Source organism: Sapajus apella, unplaced genomic scaffold, assembly GCF_009761245.1.
Source record: "Sapajus apella isolate SASKATOON/1434 unplaced genomic scaffold, GSC_monkey_1.0 scaffold4, whole genome shotgun sequence".
In the NCBI taxonomy this organism is placed as follows: domain Eukaryota; kingdom Metazoa; phylum Chordata; class Mammalia; order Primates; family Cebidae; genus Sapajus; species Sapajus apella.
Genome location: NW_022436944.1, coordinates 57,491,130 through 57,511,316, shown reverse-complemented (window position 1 = coordinate 57,511,316; position 20,187 = coordinate 57,491,130). Strand labels below are relative to the sequence as shown.

Genomic DNA, 20,187 nt, shown 5'->3' with positions numbered 1-20,187 from the left:
CAATGTGTGCCCCAAAGAGCTGTGGCCAGCAGCAGCTGGGTGAAAGGACCTCTGGCCTTTCCCTTACCCTGCGTGGACCCTGGAAGGCCCAGAAGCAGCTGAGCACGAGCAGGAGGCAGGGGAGCAGGGGAGAAGAACAAACCTCCTCTCCCTCCCCACCCTGGTCCCCGAGCCACTCATAGGTTAGGCATGAGCTGACTGTAGGGCGGGCGTTGGGCAAGGTGGAAGTTTCAATTTCGGCTGAACTGAATCTTCTCTCTCCAGGAGCCAGCGACCTATGGGGCCATACCTTAGCCAGAAGGATCTGGTCCATCTGCAGAAGGAGCCACAACCTTCCCTCCATCCACAGCCTTTTCATCCACCTGCCTGGGTACAGTCCACAGCTTCACATTTGTTTTCTCTCCCCTCCTGTTCCCACAACTTGAAAAGGCCTTATCTTGTGTTCTGTTCTGAGCTTTACTGTGTTTTGAGGGCAGGGGACACCAGATTGAGGAGATCAAGACAGCCATACCCCGTGAAGACTGTTGGAGGACAAGTAAAACCCAAGATCCTTCCCAGACAAGGTATCGGGGGCGGGGCTCTGGAGAGGAGAAAGGGGAAGGAGGCCAGGAGGTCCTGTCCCAGGTACTTCTGGGACTGGGCTCAGTGGCAGGTGACAGTCATGGGCTGGGTTGTGGTGTACTGCCTCCATAGCAAGGCTGGTCTTGCACTGTGTCCCCACGGGTCCTGGCCATATCCAAGGGGGTGTTTAGGTAGCTCCCTGCTGCTGATGGTCCAGCTCTTAGAGACCTCAATCAGAAGTACGTGCTGCTCACAAAGGCCACTCCCGGGCTGGAAGTTCTTCCTGTGGCTTCCATTTCCTTCTCTGAGGGCGCTGATCTGGGGGACCTAGAGGGGGCAGAAGGCTGTCACTGGCGACCCAGGAATTGGCCCCATGACAGTGTCCCTCACCACCCCCTTCCTCAGAGTAAGGGGAATCTGAACCAAAGCCAGCCAGACGTCTGTGGTTCTGGAGGACCCCATATTCGCCTCTAGGCAACAGTGGACTAGGGATGAGGTGGAGGCCTGGGCATGCAGAGTGTGTGGCCAATGTGGGACCCAGGTCATGGTTTCAGAGCAAGCAAGCAGCTCACCGTGGGCGGGGCTCTGGCTCCAGGTCCTGGATGGTGTCTTTCAGGTCCTGGCCACGCGTCTCTGGCAGCAGGGCGCAGAGCAGGCCGGCCACGATGGGGAGGCTGCCATAGATGAGCATGGGGAGGGCAGCGTAGCACTCTCCCAGCAGGATCACTAGTGGTGTGATGATGCCCCCAAGCCGGGAGAAGGTGCCTACCAGCCCCATGCCTGTCTGCCTGGGGGAAAGCCAGGGCAAGCTGAGTAGACCTGGGCCCAACTCTGGGCCTCAGCTTCACCCCAGTCTATTTCCTTGGGAGAGCCTAGACCCCAAAGGTCAGCAGGGTCTCCAGCCTCACCCAGCCTGTCCAGTGCTCCTGCTGTCTGCTCCCAACTGCACCCCTGTTCCCTGCCTGCCACACCCCTGCTGGCCTGTCTAGTCTCAAGTTGGAGGCTGCACGTGCTGACCACCCTCCCACCCCGAGTGTTCCTTCTCTGGGGCCATTCATTCTTAGCTGTGTCCCACATTCACATCCCAGCCGCCAGGGCATGGCCTACTTGCACGTCTGTCCTCCACCATCCTGGGGACAACTTGAGGGCTTGGGCTAGATTTCCAGGTGCCCTGGACCCCGCCCAGCACTGCTGCCCCAGAGCCAGCCCTATCAAGTTGTGGCACAGGGTGAGGGCCGAGAAGGGACGGCCAAATCAGCGTCACAGCAGCAGAGGAGCAGGAGTCACACCGCAGTTCTTACCGGAGGACAGTGGGGAAGAGCTCGGCAGAGTACACGTAGGAGATGGTAAAGGCGGCCGATGTGGCCATCTTCCCCACCACAGCCAGCACGGTGACCACCAGGGGCAGATCTGGCAGAGGGCAGACAGCCTCATCACCTGGGCCCTGCCCCCAGCCCCGTCCACTGAAACTCCCTACCCCATCTGTACCCAGACCCCAGGGAAGCCTTCACTCCTGGAAGCAGAACAATGGCCACTGGTCTAGCCCTGGCAGCTGGTGGGTGAGGGGGCATGGGGGTGGGGACAGCCAGCCCTGGTACCTGCTGGGATGAAGATGATGATGATACACATAAGGCCACCCAAGACCAAGTTCCCCAGCTGGCTCCACTTGCGGCCAAACCTTTCCATCATGAAGATGCTGCAAGAGCGAGCAGGCACCTCAACAGCTCCAAAGATGAGCTGCGTCAGGTAGATGTCTAGGCCGAAGTCCCCTACTTGGAGGCTCAGCCCGAAGTACCCCACACTGTCCACAAACCTACAAGGTGATGAAGCATTCCTGTCTCTGCTGGGTGACGAGACACCACCCACAGGGAGAGCCTGCCTTGGTCAGCAGTCACAGCACGGGACACTGGCACAGCCAGGGAGAGACCCTCCCCGCCAGATAGCCACAGGCCACCCCTCTGCTGACACAGACCAGGGAGACTGCAGTCCTGTGGCTGTGTCCTCGGGCAGGGGCCCGGGCCCTGGGCGCTCACCAGACACAGAAGAGAATCAGGGTCATCTTCCGGAGCTGGGGGTGTCTGAACAGATCCAGGGCATTCCCTGAGGGGCCTGTCCTCTCTGGGACCAGCTGGGAGGAAGAAGCAGAGTGAGAGCCAGGCAGGAAGGTCCGTGTGGGTCTGATGCCCGCCTGCCTGGGCCTGCGGGAGTACCTGGCTCAGGAGCTCTGGGGAGAGTTTCCGCCTGTTGACCGAGGCTGCCTTCTGGATCAGCTGTTTCGCCTCATCCATCCTCCCCTGGGTCAGGAGCCACCGTGCAGACTCTGGCAGAACCCTGTGGGTCAGGAACAGCTATGACTTGGGGCCTGGAGTTCTAGGGAGCTTTCTGGCTTGTTCCAATGCAAACTGAACCCACACCCAGCCATGACAGGCTCTCTCTGTCTCCCAGGCTAGCCGTGACTGTCCCAGGAACGTGGGTGCTGCACTCCAACCCCCCCGTAGCACAGCTAACCCGGGGGCTGCTCCTGGCACGTCTTTTCCTCACCAGAAGTAGAAGAAGAGCAGTAAGCCAGGTGCGGTGCCGGCCATCTGGAAGAGTCTCCAGCTGCGGAAACAGTAGGCGAGTCCAGCGAGCGCTATCTGCCCAAGGGAGAAGCTGCACTGGGACAGGACCACGGCCTTCGTCTTCCACGAGGGCCCCACCCACTCTGTCACTGCGGAAACAGGGAGGTTGAGGCGGGGCTAGTCCCTGCCATTCATTCCCCGTTCCTCCCAGGTGCCACCTGGTCCGGGCCGGGCCTTGGGGCCAACGCAGGAAGCGCCGGTGTGACCGTTTCAGGCGTGGGGTACCTGACAAGACCTCCACAGGCAGTTTGGGACCGTGGCCCTCCCCGGCCCTGAGCCTCGCCCTGTGGCTGACCGCCGAGGCCCAGACACTCACGCAGGGTGACACTGCTGAAGCTGAACCCGGCGACAGCGGTAGCCACAGCAAAGCGCAGGGCTATGTAGAGCTCAAAGCTGGGCACAAAGGCGGTGGCCAGTCCGACGGCAGAGAAGAGCAGCAGCTGCACCAGGATGGTGGCCTTGCGGCCGATCCTGAGAAAACAAGGCAGATCTGCGGCAGGGTCCCTTGCAGGAGGCATCTGAGGGGAAGGCCACACGGGGGCCAGCCCTCTCCCAGGGTCTCTGTCTGAGGGAGGAGACATGGCATTTCCCAGAGCCCCATGTGAGGGTCGGGGGACAAAGGCTTTGCCCTAAAGGCCAGTGTGAGGGGCACAAGGGGGCCTGGGGCCCGTGCCGGAGCCGACAAGCGTGCTAGGCCGGAGCGGGCAGGGGGTTCTTACCGGTCACAGAGGGGCCCAAACGTGAGGCTGCCAGCAAGGAGCCCGGCCATGAACACTGACTGCGAGGTGTCCTTCAGGTGCTTCCGATCACAAACCAGGTCGAACTGAGGGGGACGGAGGCAGATGTGAGGCCAGGGGCCGCACGAGGGCAAGCTCTTCACCACTCGGCCCACTGCAAACCCTTCAGGGCAGGAGCTCCTGGCTGCCGAACTGCGTGCCCAGGCGCTCCAGGGCACTGCAGGGAACTCACCAGCGTGGCAGGGCATTTCCGGCTCCAAAGGGAAATACAAGTTGACATCTCTCTGACATGACACAAACTACTAGCTCAGGATACTTCACGCTTTCAACGTGCGACCATGCTACTTTCCTTCCAGTGACATCATATCTATGTGAATCTGACATCAGATCTATAGCAAACCGTTTTTGGTAGTTACTATTAAAAAAAAAAAAAAAGCAAATGCCGCATGAAAATCGAAGTGGAAGAGAAAGTGAGGGGGGCAGTGTTTAAGGACCGAGAGTTGTACAATGCCCGGTAGGTGCATTCATCCTATTAGTAAGTAATTCTATTTCAGAGTAAAATTAAAATATTTTTTTCTGTCAACTTATGCATTTATTCCAAAAAATGTCTACTAAGTCGTTGGGAAGTAAGTGCATGCTGAGTGAACGTAACGACTTAATGCATGGGGCCATTAGGCATTTCTTTCGGCCTGGAGATGCCATGTGAAATTATGGACACACTAAAGATGCAAATTGTGGGAACCTGCGACAGACCATTAATGGCTGCTTCCTAACAAATGGAGCCGCTTCCCCATAGCCAGGGCACCCCAGGACACACTTGGGCCTCTCCGTGTTTTCCTACCTGATTGCAAAATCCCCCTGAGGTGCCCACCATTCGCAGGCAATCAGAACCCTAAGGAGCCCTCACACATGCCTTGAGGAAGGCAATTAGGACAGAGGAACACACACACACACACACACACACACACACACACACACACACACAGAGGGAGGGAGGGAGAGAGTGACAGAACATGCAGGTGTGAGACAGAGAGAGACCCAGAGGATGCTAATCCACCCAAGACCTATAGAGAGAATCCCACAGCCTGAGAAACCAAGAGAAGATAACTGGGTCCACACCCCTCCGTACACGTCCGCTGTACGTGCACCAGACTCACTGGACTGACCCCCATCCCGCTGGGTTGTGGGCCCCTCGGGGAGCCCCTCATGCCCCTCGCGCAGAGCTCAGCTCCACACACAAGTGTTTGTTGGGGAACCGTCACGCGTGCTCTCCTCCGGCTTCCCAGCAGCAACCGCTTCGTGCTCACCCTGTGCTGGGTGCTTGCTAAACACTTTACATGCATTAACTCACAGGACTCTAATAATAATCCTTCACTTAGTGTCATCTTCCTGAGAAAGGAAAGGTTAAGCAGCTAACCCTAGGGCCCACAGCTTGATGGTACCTGGTGGCGTTGAGACATCTCTCTTGCCCTAGACAGGGAATGAATCTGAGTGAAGGCTAAGAGGATATCTGCTGAATGAATGGATAAATGAAGGAATAAACTAATGCCTACAGCTAGCTAACTAACCAATCACCATCAGTTAAATAACTTTTAGCAGGAAATGAACCAGTCCAGGAGTTACCACTGCGCTCATACTTCTGCTGTCAGTAACAGCTGTTAATGTTCAAGAACTTTCAACCGGCATCAAGTGATGAACTGACTGCCCCTGGGAATGAAGTGGTGAAGGACAGAGGACTTGAAATTGGGGCTCCAGCCAGTTCTACCCCTTTGGTTCTTGTCTAGCAGCCACAGATTGCCTTTGTAGTAAGGCGGCATTTAAAATATGAATGATCAAGGCCTGCTGTTGCCAGGCTCAGGGGTCGGAATTGAGTGGCTTTGTGTGACCTCGAGCCTGTCAGCCCACTTGTCTATGTCTTGGTTTCCCAATTACAAAATGTGAGTTAAATATACTACATAGTATCAGCAGAGAGGATGAAAGGAACTAACACCTGTAACATGGTCAGCCCAGTGCCTGTGTCACAGGATGCTCTCAACACCTGTTATCTAGGTGGCTTCTGCGCTCACAAAGCTCTCAGCTGGTGGCAGACAGCTCAGACACAAGGGGGTGAAGTGCTCTGCAGGCATGAGTGCCAAGCCAGCGAGTATTCTAAGCTGGCACCCCTGGTCAATAGCCAGCATTCACTACCTGTCTTCAGTTTATACACCCCTTATGACATTAAATCCTCATTCTAACGCTGTGATGGCTTATCATTCCCTTTGTGCAGTGTGCCCTCAATCACGCCGGGGTCACCACCTAAGACGTGGGTTTGGTCTCACCACCTGCAGAAGTCTGACCTGCTGACCCTGACTCAACATCGGATGCGCGAATGCACTCTCACACCATCAATGTTCCAAGTGGGCTAGGGATGACTGTCGGCTACTGTCAGAGGGCGAAATGCAACCGATCAACCCAGACCCTCTGTCTGTCCACACATTTATTCCCCTAAGACTTTACAACAGAGGTTCTAACTTAACACACTTGTGGATAATTAACATGGTTAAGAGAGGTTATATGAAGGATAAAGCTTTAGGTTCCCGGCCGAGAGTAAATGCTATCAACAGGTAATTGCCCTTTGATCTTCCCCGGAGAGAGCCATGGTTAGGGTGGAGACAAAGGGCTGTGGGATGGACAGACTTAACTGGGAAAGCCTCGTCCCCATTTTCCCCCTAACTTGGTGGACGGGCTGGCCGCCTTCGGCATGCCCCAATAAAACCTTTCGGCCTTCCAAAAGGTTTGAGACTTATCTCCAACTTTTCCTAAAAGTTAATATCTTTACTATTTTGCCAGCCACCCCGAGTGAAGAGCAACAGTGCAGCAGCAGAGACTGCGGCCTGGGGAGCTGCTGAGGTGTGCCCAGGCGCTCACGGTGTTGTCCTGTTGCAGGTGTTGGAGATGAAGAGGCACCAACTTGAGATGCCAGTCATCCTCCCCACCCTGGAGAGTTCTGTCTGCAGCTTGCCATGGTGGTCTACAGAATCCCACCCTCATTTCTTGGAGCACACCCCATCCTGTATCCCTCCCCTGTTCCAAAACCTTCAATGGCTCCCTTTGGTCTCTAGCAGAAAGCCCAAATTCCTTAGCACCATGCCTAAGGCCCTTGAAGAGCTAGCTGTTGCCTAGCTCCCAGCCTCTTTTGCTGTGTCAGCATTCCTAAATATGCTAGGCATTTTCACGCCTCCCGGCCCCAGAAATGGCTGTTCTCTCCACTTCCCCTTCCCTTCTATGCCTACTTCTTTGGTTCCAGGATAGATCACATGATTGTTACTATTCACTGATGGTCTTCCCACCTCCCATTCGGAGGTCCATGTAGACAGGGGAGTCACTTTTTTCTTTTTTCTTTTGAGAAAGGGTCTCCCCAGGCTGGAGTGCCGTGACATGAATGCAGCTCACCCCTAGCTCAAACAATTGTCCCACTTCAGCCTCTGGAGTCGCTGGGGCTGTAGGCATGTGCCACCATGTTCAGCTGATTGCTCTATTTTTTGTAGCGATGAGGTCTCGCTATATTGCCCAGGCTGGTCTCAAACTCCTGGGCTCCAGTGATCCTCTTGCTTCAGCCTCCCAAAGTGTTGGGATTACAGGCACGAACCACTGCACCCAGCCCATTTTTTTTTCTTTTATCAGGGATGGACACCCAGAAATGTAGGTTGAAAAGCAGAAACATATTCTGACCTTCAAGAGCACATAGCCTATAAGGAAATACACTTTTTTCTTTACAATTTAGTATTGTTTGCATTTAAGTTTAAATATGAAGTTGCCATTTACAATAAGGAAGCTTGGGATGTCAGCTCAGAGAGGGTCCTCTGAGTCAGTGGGCAAAGCCCATCCTCACAGGTGAAAACCAGAGATAGAAGAACTCACACCAAGCCGACTGCACTCGAACCGAGCTTGGGATTATCTGTGGTGCAGGGCACAAAGTGTACATTTCCCTGGGAGTCACAGTCTTTGGAAGAGTGGGAGTGAGGAGAGCATGTTAACATAGGGCAAGAGGCCCAAGGTCCAAGCACAGTGCCAGCACCGTCTAGGAGAGAGGTCCTGAGTGCCGCCACACCCAAGGGAGAGACTGAAGTCAACATTGAGTCTGAAATATTTAAAGTAAATACAAAACTGTTTCAGCAATGCAGACCATTAAGTGTGCTGTTGTGAGCAGTGATGCCACTGGTAAAGCATATCTACCGATATCCTACACAACCAATTCACATCTGAAAATGTACGGTTTCTGACAACCGTGTGGTCACAGTTGTGGTTGGCGGAGAGCCGTATACTCGGACTTTTTGATGCTTCAGGGCAGGAGGGTTGTAAGAGATCACAACTGCTGAGTATCCACAAATAGATGGATTTCTAGTCAGTTTTGCAGTGGTATCTCCGTCCTCATTCAAAAATGTGAAAGAAGAGTGAGTGCCTGAGACAGCCCACCACGTCCAAAGACCCTGTTCTTGTCTGTAGAGACCCAGATTCATCTCCGAGATGATCCCTCTGCTGTTGAGGAACTTGCCAAGAACAAACGGAAGCCTATCACTCCAAAGACTCCCGAAAAGCTGGCCCTGGACTGGAAGGCTGCTGAGGATGTGGAGTGTTCTGCACTCACAGAGAAGGCCTGAAAATGCAGTTAACGAAGCCCCCAGAACCAGAGAAGAGCCTCAGGCGGGCGCTCCTGTGAACGTCTCAATAGAGCCCTTTCAGCTCAGATTGCGTCCGCATCACACTAAAAGCAATGTGTAAGTCAAACTAAGGGTCAAAAATTAGGCTGGGAGCAGTGACTCACGCCTGTAGTCCCAGCACTTTGGGACGCCAAGGAGGGTGGATCAAAAGGTGAAGTAACTCACCTTTTGAAATACATCAAATGGTGTGAGTTCATAATCTGAAAAAAAAAAAAAAAAAGTCTCTCCTGTCAGTCATTCTCTCATATGCTTAGCATAAATGGGCAGCTTAAGAGTGCGTGACATGGTGTTCCTAGAACACAGCTGAAGACCCAGCACGCCGAAGACATGTGAGGGCGACGCTATCTATGGGACGGATGTCTGTGGAATTCTAACACCCTCTTTCAAGTTAGGGAGGTCTGCTTCATCGAGGAGCTGGGGGTGGAGAAGGGGTGGCAGGGGACTCCCCTTGTTTCTGTTTTGGTGTGAGGAATCTTCCAACAGCCAGTGTAGGCTCTCTAGTTTAACAGATGTCATGGGGAGTCTGCTGAAGACTCTTCCTCAGTGTTAGAGATACTATCGGCTTGTTTTGGTTGTGGTTCCCAGTTGCTAAAAGTGTTTAGGTAATCTTTTTACACCCCCCACAAATCCTAATTCTTACCTTGGTGTTAACCAGTGCTTTCTCACGTGATAAGTCTTTGTGTCTGCATTCTTTTCAGATGTGTCAAACAAAAACCAAAGAAGAGAGGTCCCAAACCCTTGAAAACATCCATCTAATTTCTATACCCCTGCCTGTCAACCCCGACCCACTGCAGGCACACCCACTGCTCCCAGACATCCCGCCTGCTTCCTGGGGCCAGGCCTCTCCTGTGCTATTCTCTGCCTGCAAAGGCTTTCCTCTCTCCTCTAGCAACATTTTTCTAGTATCTTGGTGCCCAGTTCACACATACCACCTCCTTCGGGAAGTTGCCTGCCCACTCCCACCCTCACCCCGCCACCATCAGGAGGAAGCAAATTCCAGGCCTTAGAATCCACCCAGCCCTTTCCTGACCACTAGGGGTCCTCCTTGTTGAAGGGGAACAAAGTACCTTTCTCCTCCGACTTCTCCCCGCACAGTTAATCCTCAGGGGGCTTTGGCTGAATACAGTTGCATGAACAGCCCAGCACGGGGTGTGAACAAGGCCTAGGGTAGGCTGTGAGCAATCAGGAAGGTTTTCTGGGCTTTGAGAATGAGCATATTTGGCCAGGTGGGCAGAGAGTTTAACACATACAAACCACACCACGTTTGGGTTGGTGAAGGCTGGGATCCACGGCTGTGATGCTGGGGTGATGATGGAGAGCCCGGTAAGGGTCAGAAGGGGCTAGGCTGGCCAGCCCCAGAGCCTGGGAGCATGCATAGGTCCCCCTAGAGCTCCAGGTGGGGTAGGGTGGGGAGAGTCGGGAGGGGACAGGTCCACAGGCTGCCAGGCTTTTGGGAGCAGTGTTATGGTCACATATAAAAAAGCAAAAGTTAGGCTTTGGTTGGCATATTGGTCTCTGAAAACCTCTAAAAATAAATACTTTTTCAGCCATAGGATGGGGCGGGGGAAGTGAATGTTTAATCCCAGATTTTCCACCATAAAGAAGATGGGAATTACGCAGATCCCCTCCAGCACCCGTGCCCCTCAGGTTTCTGGACTATCTGTGCTGCATCCTACTCCTGTGGGAATCTAGACAGCGGGAGTCTGGCACGAGAGCCCCAGCTCCATGATCAACTCACTGCCTCGCCCTAGCTAAGCCACCTCCTCATTGTGGGCCTCAACCCCACCATTTGGGAAGCAGCGGAGTGGGACCAGATGCTTTCAGAGGACCCCGCTTGCTTGGAGGCGGCCAGAGTGGGAACCTTCCTGCCTGCGTCTCTCCTAACAGAACGAAGTTAGCAAGAATGAACGCTTAGTTATCCACAGGACAATCCTCGAGTCCAGACTGTTCTCCAGCTTCCCTAGGGCAGGCTGGCAGAGAACTAGAGAGAAAAGCTGAAAGGTTTGAAGCCCAAGTCCAGCAAACAGGAAGGCGGTCAAATGGACAGGGAAAGGGATGGCATTAGAGGGCTGGGAAAAAGGGGCGTAGGCAGACATGCAGGGACAGACTGAAGGAGAGAGCTGGACAGACAGATGAGCACATGGGGTTAGAGAGAAAGGTGTAAAGACGGGAAAAGCGGAGAGGCCAGAAACTGGGTGGATAGCCAGAGAGACAAGGAAAGAGAGGGACAGACAAAAGGATGGGCGGAAATGGACAGATGGGCAGACAGACCGGACGGAGATCATGACAGACAGATGGGTCAACAGGCATGGGTGCCCATGGTCAACCACAGGGGCATAGGGGCAGATATGGAGACAGAAATAGGCAGTGACCGAGGGCGAAGACTCGCGCAGGAGCTGACAGACCCACAACAGGTAGAGAGACCGGCAAAAGGACAGCCCTACCTCATTCTTTAGGGAGGGGAGCCTGTCCTCAGGATATTCCCAGCCCAGATCACAAGGCTGCGTCTCATTGAAGCGGTGGCTGAGGATGTCCTGCAGGCTGGCATTGGCGGGGGGTGGCCGGAACATGAGGCAGGGATCCGGGCGGCCTGCATCGTCCAGGGGCACGCTCAGTGCCAGCTGCTCAGCAGCACTCAGGTTGAAAGTGTGGTTCTTCACCCAGGCCACTGCACAGTGGTGGGGCTCATCCAAGACCATAAAGACATGGGCAAAAAAGTAGAAGGGACACAGGAAGTTGGGAATACACAGCAGGATCCATAGCCATATCTGGAAGCGACCAAAGTCACCTATTTCAGCCAGGACCTGGACAAACTGAGCCATGTCTGCTGTCACCACTTCTGCAGCCTGAGTACACTAAGTAGCTCTGCAGCTTGGCTCTGTGAACTTGGTCCTCTGGGCAGTGGTGACAGCAGCTGCATTAATGCTTAATCCAGCCTTGTCCAGCCCCACCTGTCACGCCTTAGTCCCCTAGCCGTGAATTGGGAAGGGTCGAATATTATGAAAAAATAGTCCACGTGGATGAAGCTGGAAGCCGTCATCCTCAGCAAAGTAACGCAGAAACAGAAAACCAAACGCTGCATATTCTCACTCATAAGTGAGAGCTGAACAATGAGAACATATGGACACAGGGAGGGGAACATCACACGCTGGGGCCTGTCGGGAGGTGGGGGACAAGGGGAGGGAGAGCGTTCGGGCAAATACCTAATCCATGTGGAGCTTAAAACCTAAATGATGGATTGATGGGTGTAGCAAACCACCACAGCACATGTATACCTATGCAACCAACCTGCACGTTCAACCCATGTATCCCAGAGCCTAAAGTAAAAGAAAAAAAATAGTCCACTCCAGCTTGTATCATCTGAGGATGTTTTACGGACTGTGTAAAAGACAGAGGCATCACAAGAGGAACCAGGAGGACCGTGTCAGGCCCAGCACACAACAGTGAGCTTAGCCAAATGTCAGATGCCTTATAGCAGCCAGGCAGCCCGCACCACCTCTAATTGCAACATCCTAAACAATTCACACCCAACTCAAATGACAGACAGGTAGATGGGTCAACAGGCAGAGGTAAAACTGCTACGGTAAAACCCGGAGAGTAGTTGCAGCACTCAGAGGGACACAGGCTTCCCTTCTAGGGACAGCCCATACTAGGCAGTGTGGATACGCAGGAGAGCAGCGAGCACCCAGCCTGCAGATTAAATTTGCCAGCAGCCCAATATGGCCTCTCGATCCTGATGATTTTTCTCTCCTGTGAGTGTCTGGCATGTGGTGATATGCAACACCTGCCAGTCTTAGGAGGCAGCATACAGGCCAGGAGCCCCACCAAAAGCAGAGGTACACGGCCTTTTCAATACCAAAGACACCAAGAACACAGAGCAATGACAGTTGTACTTTGAGCTCCGCTTCAATCAAGAAGGAAACCATTAATGTACTGTAAAGGTGTAAACAGATGCAAGTAGCCCAGCCTCCCCGAGCCCTCTCAGTGACAATGCACACAGGACAGAGTGTGCCTCCACCGCAGCCCACACGCCCCAGGTGCATACGCTATACATGCCTAAGAAAGCATTTTCACGTTCTGCATTTTGAACGATTTTAAGGGATCAGCAGAGGAACATTGCTGAAGGGAATGCAAGGAAGCAAGGTTGTGTGGGGCAGCCCTGGCCCACAGCTGGAGGGAGCCTGTTAATCAGTCAGCCTGCAGTGCAGGTCAAGGCAGGACAGACAGTGGAGGGCAGAAGCGAGGCCAGACATGCTGCTCAGGGACATGCTTTGCTCTTTGCCCCACCCCAAGCCCTCTCATCAGGATCACCATTGTCCCCAGCTCCTTCTGTGCCAGACCAGAACACTCCTTGAGTGTTCTTATCCTCAGCATTGTCTCTATTGAGTTGCCAAGAAAACAGCTGCTACCAGTCGCCACTGGCTAGTCTGGCATTCCCCTTATGGGGAAGACCTGAGGTGGAGACATAAGCCTCGCCTCTGCCCTCATCACCTCCTCACTCCGGTCAGGAAAGGGATTTTTGTCTTGTTTGGCTCCGAGTAACCAAAGGAGCTAGAGCTGGGAGGGAGGACACGAGCTCTGCCACTGATCCGCCCTGAGAATCTGTCCCCCCCAGCTCTGGCTCTCAATTACCCATCTGGATAAAGGATGGTTTCTAAAGATTTCCACGTCTCGGTGTGTAATTCTAAAACAGAGAAAGAGTACGGTTGGCAGATTCCTGACAGGAGTGAGGCCTGACCAAAGACCCCCTGGATCATATTTCTCCAGCTGAAATACGATCCCCAAACCTTGGAACAGAGGCACTGAATGTCACTGGCCTCACGTCACCGCCACATTCCCCTAACCCTAATGTCTTGGTTTACTTCTTTCTCCCCTTGACTTTGTCCTCCCTTCCTGCTCACCGCATCCTGTAAAAACCGCCAAAGGCTCTCTGCACTGCTTCAAGGCCCATGACAAGGTATCCTCTTGGAAGCTGTCTTCCTCATCTTCCTCTTGGTACCTGCTTTCATTCAAGGCCAAAGCTAAGAGTCTTCTAACCAGCAGAGCAGTTTAAGTGGAATGAATACTCTCCCCATGTGGGAAGCATCAGGAAGACCACCGGCAAACATGGCCAGGGAGCGGAGGGAGGTGTCTGTGTGCGGGCGGAGGGACAGGGAGACATTCCTCAAAGATACCCTGCAGGGGTGGGCTAGATGGTGTCTCAAATCTCTTTCAAATTTGCAATGTAATGATTCTATTAAATAAAAACTGGTGGTAGAACTTCTGGTTTCTGGTCTGGCACAGAAGGAGCTTGGAAGTTACCACTCTTTTTTAACAAGTAAAATGTTGAACAAACTGAAAAATGAATCTCTTCTGAGATCTGTCAGAGAAGTAAAGTCACAGGGCAAAACACTGCCCACAAAGCTAGAGACACACAGGTAAATACAGAGAATTGCAATTTAGGCCAGGTGCAGTGGTTCACGCATCTAATCCCAGCACTTTGGGAGGTCGAGGCGGGTAAGATCACTTGAGGTCAGGAGCTCGAGACCAGCCTGGCCAACATAGTGAAACCCTGTCTCTACTAAAAATACAAAAATTAGCCAGGCATGGTGACACGTGCCTGTAATTCCAGCTACTTGGGCGGCCGAGGCTCAAGAGTTGTTTGAACCGGGGAGGCAGAGGTTACTGTTGAGTCAAGATCACGCCAGTGCACTGCAGCCTGGGCAACAGACTGAGGCTCCAACTCAAAAACTAAACAAACAAACAAACAAACACAGAAATAGAATTTACCTGACCAGAAATCCACAAGAAACCTCTGCAGGAACCAGCACCAGGATAAGAAAACCTGAACTTCAAATGACGAATTGCTGGAGACTCGATGAACTCCAGAGGAGGACCCCCATGTCGCTGTGGCTTTTACTTCCCAGAGCTCTACTGGGTTCACACAGTGAGTATCAGAGAAAAAGTCTCTTATGCGTCCAGCAAGGAGAGGCAAGTAACCATTTGAAATAAGCCAGAGTGTTCTGTTCTTTACCAGGCTTGCCCTCTGTCAGACCCTATCCTACCCAGGGGAAGAGAAAGACCTAACTCAAGCCTGCTCTAGCCAGCCTGTCCCACTTGAGAGGGAGTGGGAGACTGAAAAGCACTGGTAACGTTCACAGAGCAGACACACAAGCTCACTAAAAGACCGAGACCTAATCACAGGACTATAGAATGCTTTCCCTCTCCCCATGCTTTCCCACATCATCAAAGGCCTATTTACTGGAATTCCCTTTACCCAGTACACATCATGTCTAGCTTTCAACAAAAGATTACAAGGCATACTAAAAGGCAAAAACACAGTTTGAAGAGACAGAGCAGGGATCAGAACCAGACTTAAATACAGCGTGTTTTTGGGCAGTGTTTTGCCCTGTGAATTCACTTCTCTGATAGCCAGGAAGAGTTATTCATGTTGGAATTACCGGACTGGGAATTTAAAACAACTATGATTAAGATGCTCTTAGGAAAAGTCAACTTTTCCTCTTCTCTCCTACCCACACAATAATTAAAAGCAAAGACTTCTGTGACCCCAAATACGTGGAACTTCTCCCCACCAGCAAGCAATCAATCCTGTAGCAAACACCAGCTGGGATTCTTCCAATTCAATGCCAACACTATCTACCTGCAGACAGCACCAGACCCCATAGGGCTTAGTTCCCAAGGCTGGGGCTCCCACTTTCAGACACCAGTTGCAAGTCTGGGTCTCTGGAACTTCTGACTGACCCACCTCAAGCTGGAGTTCCCCTGACACTTCTTTGGGTTAATTTTGCTAGAGCAGTTCAAAGAACTCAAGGAAATGCTTATGTTTGCCAATTAATCATAAACAATATTTAAAAGGATAGAAATAAACAGCTAAATGAAGAGATACATAGGATGAGGCCTGAAAGAGTCCCAAGCACAGGAGCTTCTGTCCCCGTGGAACTGGGCTGCACTACCCTCATAGCATGTGGATTTTTTTTTTTTTGAGACAGGGTCTTGCTGTGCTGCCCAGGCTGGAGTGCAGCAGTACAATCATAGTTCATTGCAGCTTCATACTCCTGGGCTCCAACAACCCACCCTCACCTCTGCTTCCTGAGTAGCTGGGATTACAGGTGTGTTATTGCACCCAGCTTCCAGCACAAGGATGAATTCTTGTTCACCTTCCCTGTCAACCTCCATGTGTTCAGCTCACTAGAAGCCCCCAGTCCTGTCCTCTTGGGCTTTTTTATGCAGACTTTACTGAATAGGCATGATATGAATAGAAGCATGGACAACCATATCAAAATGTGATTGTACAAAAAGGGTATGATCTAAACCCAGCAAGGCCTGTCTGTTCAGATTCTTCTTGGCCTCACTGTGTAGCATTCCTTCCTCCAGGATAGAGGGCAGGTTCCCCTCTGGAATGAGGGCCTTATGACCCACAACCTAAGATTAGAGTCTTGCCTTGGGCAGAGGAAAGGAGGCTGGAGAAGGTAAGAGAGAGAGATTCTGTTTACTGTAACAAGGGTTTATGGGAGTTATGAGTCAGGAACCATGGACAAAAACATATACATACACACATGTACATATGTCACAGATGCTAAGGGCAAGATAATAAAAGGAGTTCCATAACCCACTCTATCAAATTCCTTGGGTTGACCTCATCCCTCCCTTTTAGGGTTGCAGTTTCCCCAGCTATGTGATGGCTTTAAGCACTTCTAGATAGTCTGTAGATCAATACACACACTTTACAGTTTACGTGTACTTTGGCTTCTATTCACATGAAAAATTAAAGCTGGTGGTGATTCCCTGACCCACAACCCAAAGCTCTCTGCCAGTGGCCACTAAAATAAAGCATCCGTACACCACTAAGGGCAATGTCCTCTTTATTGATTAAAAAGGAAGGAAACATGCAGTAAAATACAAAGTCCAAAAAAAGGAGGAAAAAGTTGAATATTTTACATCTTCCATAACCTAGCATACATCGTAAGGAGGAATCTCCACTTATTGGTAATCATTATTCTATCCTCCAGATTATTAAATATTATCAGCTGGCTCTAGGATTTGGTTGAAAACTTACGCAAAAACCCCAACAAATCCATTAGTCATTTAGAAAGACCCAACATTTCACAAATAGCATTGGCACATAATACTTTGTGCTATAGTTTGCCCCTACTCCAGGGACAAGGGGATCCTGGGACCTAGTGACAGAGGTGCACTCTGAACCAGCACTGCCAGAAAGGAGTACGGTCACTCACTAGGTTACGTGCTGTTCCACCTGGGCAGCGTCTGTTCATGTATCTTCTCAGTATGACTGCACAAGCCAGCAAAGGGAGTCTACCACACATCATGCCGAAGAAATAACACTGTCCTGGGACTTGGTGCCTGTCTTCTAATTCCTAGCAGGGCAAACAATGAACTGAAAAAAGACAGAAAACCTCAGCCCAATTCTACTTGTCATGCCTGCCCCACTGCAGTTCACAGGTAATGACGGGCTGGAGAAAGTGAACAGGGGGATGGGCTGCTGCTCACTCTCAGCTGGGCACCAGACCATCTCCTCGTAGAATGCTAGAACAGAGTGATACTACTCCCCCTTGGATTCATAAATAAGTAGATTATGATGGGTTTGTTTGAAATCAAAATAATAAAAAAAACAAAACACACTCTAAGGTAAGCTACTAGTCTTGTGCCAAATAGGATGCTATCTCTTTTCTATACCTCATTCCCATCTCCCCATCCTTGTTTCTCTCCACCACCACAAAAAAGAAAAAGAAAAGCTAAATAATTTTCTGGCAAGCTGGTCAATCTTCTTTTCTCCCTCCTGGCTCAGCAAGCTCCCTCCTTTTACCAAGACTGTTGAGACCTTGGACTTGGGTGTCTGATCTTACCTACTCTCCTCCCAACTCCCAAAATCCATCCCCTCTCTTTCTCCCAACGTCCATCTCTTTCCCAACATGCCTTTGCACCTAGGGCAGGTGAAGAAAGCCCATGACTAAAACTAAAGGCTCAGAATCAAACAAAAGGTGTGACAAGTTATTTGTGGGGAAGGCTTTCAGATATGTTCTGAGAGAAAAGGTAACCTTGTTCATCAGACCAACAATGCTGGAAAGGGCTTGAGCTATTCTGTAAGGGCAACTCCCCACCCTTCCCAGGGGCCCACAGCCCATCTTTGAGTCCCCCCTTCCCAGGGGCCCACAGCCCATCTTTGTGTATCTTTTTAAGGCCAGATCGAGTATCCCACTCATATATAAAACTCAGTAGGGTTACTAGCAGTTAGACAAAGACTGACTATGAAACAGTAGGAAAAAAGAAAAATCAACCTCACTGATTATTCACATATTGCATTATGAGTGCTCTTTTTTAAACCTAAAGAATAATTTATATTATTTCTGTAGAAAATCAAATGAACACTGTCTACTCATAAAACCTAAAGGTCACGGCACATGTGGTTTCACTTTCCATCTTGAGTTAGCTTCAGCACACAGAGACCTCCTCCAAAGGGTCAGTGCAGGAGGGCAGGCAGAAGGCAGGCCTCTCCGGCCCAGTGTGAGTCTCCTTTATTGCTGTAGAAATCCCAGCCTTGTATACCCATTTCCTCACGACTTGGAGGCCAGACGAACTGATTTTCATGGGAGGATTGAGTTTTTCTTCAATATTTGAAAATAAATACTTCTCCAATGATATGAATTATGATTTTCCTGTTCAAAAACCACCTCTGGCTTCACATTTACAAGCCATTACTTGATGTTGTCTGTAAAAACAATCCAAAGTTCCACTCTGAAGGATCCGGTGGCTGAAGTTCGGCTACAGTCAGATGTTTTGCACCAGCTGAAGTTAAGGCTAGCAACCCTTTCTGGAGAGAGCAATGAAGAAGGGGGTGCCTGAGAGCAGCTTCAGCAAAACGCTTAGAAACACCATGAACAAAACAAGAATACAGTTTAGGCTGCCTCCATCTGAGGCTGTGCTTTTTCCTAACAAAGGTTGCTAGAATTCACATCAGGTACAAAGAAAAAACACTAAATTAAATTCTCTGGGCTTCAGCTGAACAATCAACTTTGAATTCTACTTCAGTGGTAAAGAGATATCCCAAGATGTCCATATCCTGGCAGGTGTGGGAGAACAGGCAGGATGAGGAAGCCCAATATAGCTGCTACTTTTCCACCTGGGCCATCACTGGAGTAAGGCAAGAATGAGCTGACAGATCTCCCTCCTGGGCCTTGAAGCACATGGGCCACTTCTCAGATGGAGGAAGACAGGGGACATATGAAGTAAGTTTACTAACGGAACTCTGGGGATGCTGGCCACTGGTGATCCAACTTTACTTTCCCTGTGGGAAAAGGAGGAATGATGGCAGGAAGAACATAAAGAAAGACTTCTAAAGCTCCTAGCTGGGAGGTTTGTTGCTGGGTTCTTTGGCAGTAGTGGGTTCAGGCCAACAGAAGCAACAGAGATACGCATGTGTGGAATCTCCTTGGGCCACCTCTTCCAGGGCTGTGGTTTAGCTGATGCTGAGCTGGGCAAATCCTATTAGTTTACCATCATCAGGAATATCTGAGCCTTCGACACCAGATGCCTAAGAACCAAACAAAATGAGAAACTGTGATTATTTATAAACAAACTTGCAGGTAGCAAATAAAGCTGACATGGAATAGTGGGAGGTAAGCACTGAGCAACAGATCCCTAGGAGACTGACGAAGCTGTTTATTCCAGAAAAGAGGGCAGGGGAGCTGGGTGAACAGCCTGAGTCAGAATGGCTAATAGTTTCTCTTATGAATAGCCAAGGGTCTGGGACAGAGGTTTCCTAACATGGAGAGAGGAAGAGTCACCACTCAAAGGGAAACGTCAGCCCAGGGCACAGGGGAGGCTAAATGAATACAATCTACCACATTTTAATATTCTCATCACTCAGGGCATATAGAAGCTGGTCTGAAGAAGCCACCAGTGTGTAAAAGGTAAGATGTTTTCATAAGGAAGAAGAGATAAGTACCAGTTTGAAAGTGACAGATCGATTTGATTGAGGTTCTTCCACAATTTTCTGCAAATTTGCTGCCACTGTAATCATACAAACGGAGAGGGTGTTTGATGAATGAGAAGTCACATAAATCCAATTTCAACCATATTTTAAAAGCTTAAATGGTAGTTAAGAATATGCTCTGTACAATCAAAATGGAAGCAGACAGATGAAATAATCACTCCCCAAATGAAAGGGTCTTTTAAACTCATTTCTAAGTAGTACACACCTTGAACCACTGTCAAATTAACTTTCTTTAAAATGTTGCATTAACCTAGGATAAAGACATGCAGGTAAAAGAGGTATGATTTGCTTATTTATGGATCAGAAAGCCCAAGGACAGAAATCAAAAACGAGCCTGTGGTCTGTTTTTGTTCCCTGGCAAGCTAAGAGTGGTTTAAAAGTGACAGATACTGCACCTGGCCAGCAAGGCCTAAACTATTTGTTACCTGGTCTTTCACAGGACATCTGTGCCTACAGACATGTTCTCTCCTTCAGTAACATGGACCTGTGGCCTCACTGGGCCTTCTTTCTTCCTTCCTGCTTTTCTAGGACTAAATCTCCAATGATTTTTGCTCCAC

The 20,187-nt window shown here is 50.7% G+C and overlaps 2 protein-coding genes across 3 annotated transcripts in view; both read right to left on the bottom strand.

The window, feature by feature from the left end:
• Positions 1-522: 522 nt before the first annotated feature.
• Positions 523-11,596, bottom strand: SLC22A13 (solute carrier family 22 member 13). The gene is made up of 10 exons (XM_032270462.1): positions 11,064-11,596; positions 3,902-4,005; positions 3,499-3,653; positions 3,103-3,271; positions 2,772-2,892; positions 2,595-2,689; positions 2,160-2,374; positions 1,863-1,971; positions 1,134-1,349; positions 523-888 (listed from the first exon to the last, which is right to left on the bottom strand). Exons 1-10 carry the CDS (start codon positions 11,439-11,441, stop codon positions 795-797), a joined length of 1,656 nt encoding a protein of 551 aa, XP_032126353.1. The 5' UTR covers positions 11,442-11,596; the 3' UTR covers positions 523-794.
• A 7,058-nt stretch (positions 11,597-18,654) lies between these two features.
• Positions 18,655-20,187, bottom strand: part of OXSR1 (oxidative stress responsive kinase 1) — a 99,483-nt gene continuing 97,950 nt past the window's right edge. For both annotated transcript variants that reach the window (XM_032270437.1, XM_032270447.1), the window contains 2 exons: positions 19,583-19,647; positions 18,655-19,168 (listed from right to left, as the gene is read on the bottom strand). In XM_032270437.1, coding sequence (XP_032126328.1) covers positions 19,094-19,168; positions 19,583-19,647 — 140 coding nt within the window. In that variant the 3' untranslated portion in view covers positions 18,655-19,093. The remainder of the gene's footprint in view (positions 19,169-19,582; positions 19,648-20,187) is intronic.

Coding starts and splice junctions, on each gene's coding strand:
- SLC22A13 (XM_032270462.1), bottom strand. CDS start 11,441: ATGGCTCAGTTTGTCCAGGTCCTGGCTGAAATAGGTGACTTTGGTCGC. Junction 3,654..3,901: donor TTTGGGCCCCTCTGTGACCG/GTAAGAACCCCC, acceptor TTGTTTTCTCAG/GATCGGCCGCAAGGCCACCA. Junction 2,893..3,102: donor CTGCTCTTCTTCTACTTCTG/GTGAGGAAAAGA, acceptor CCTGACCCACAG/GGTTCTGCCAGAGTCTGCAC.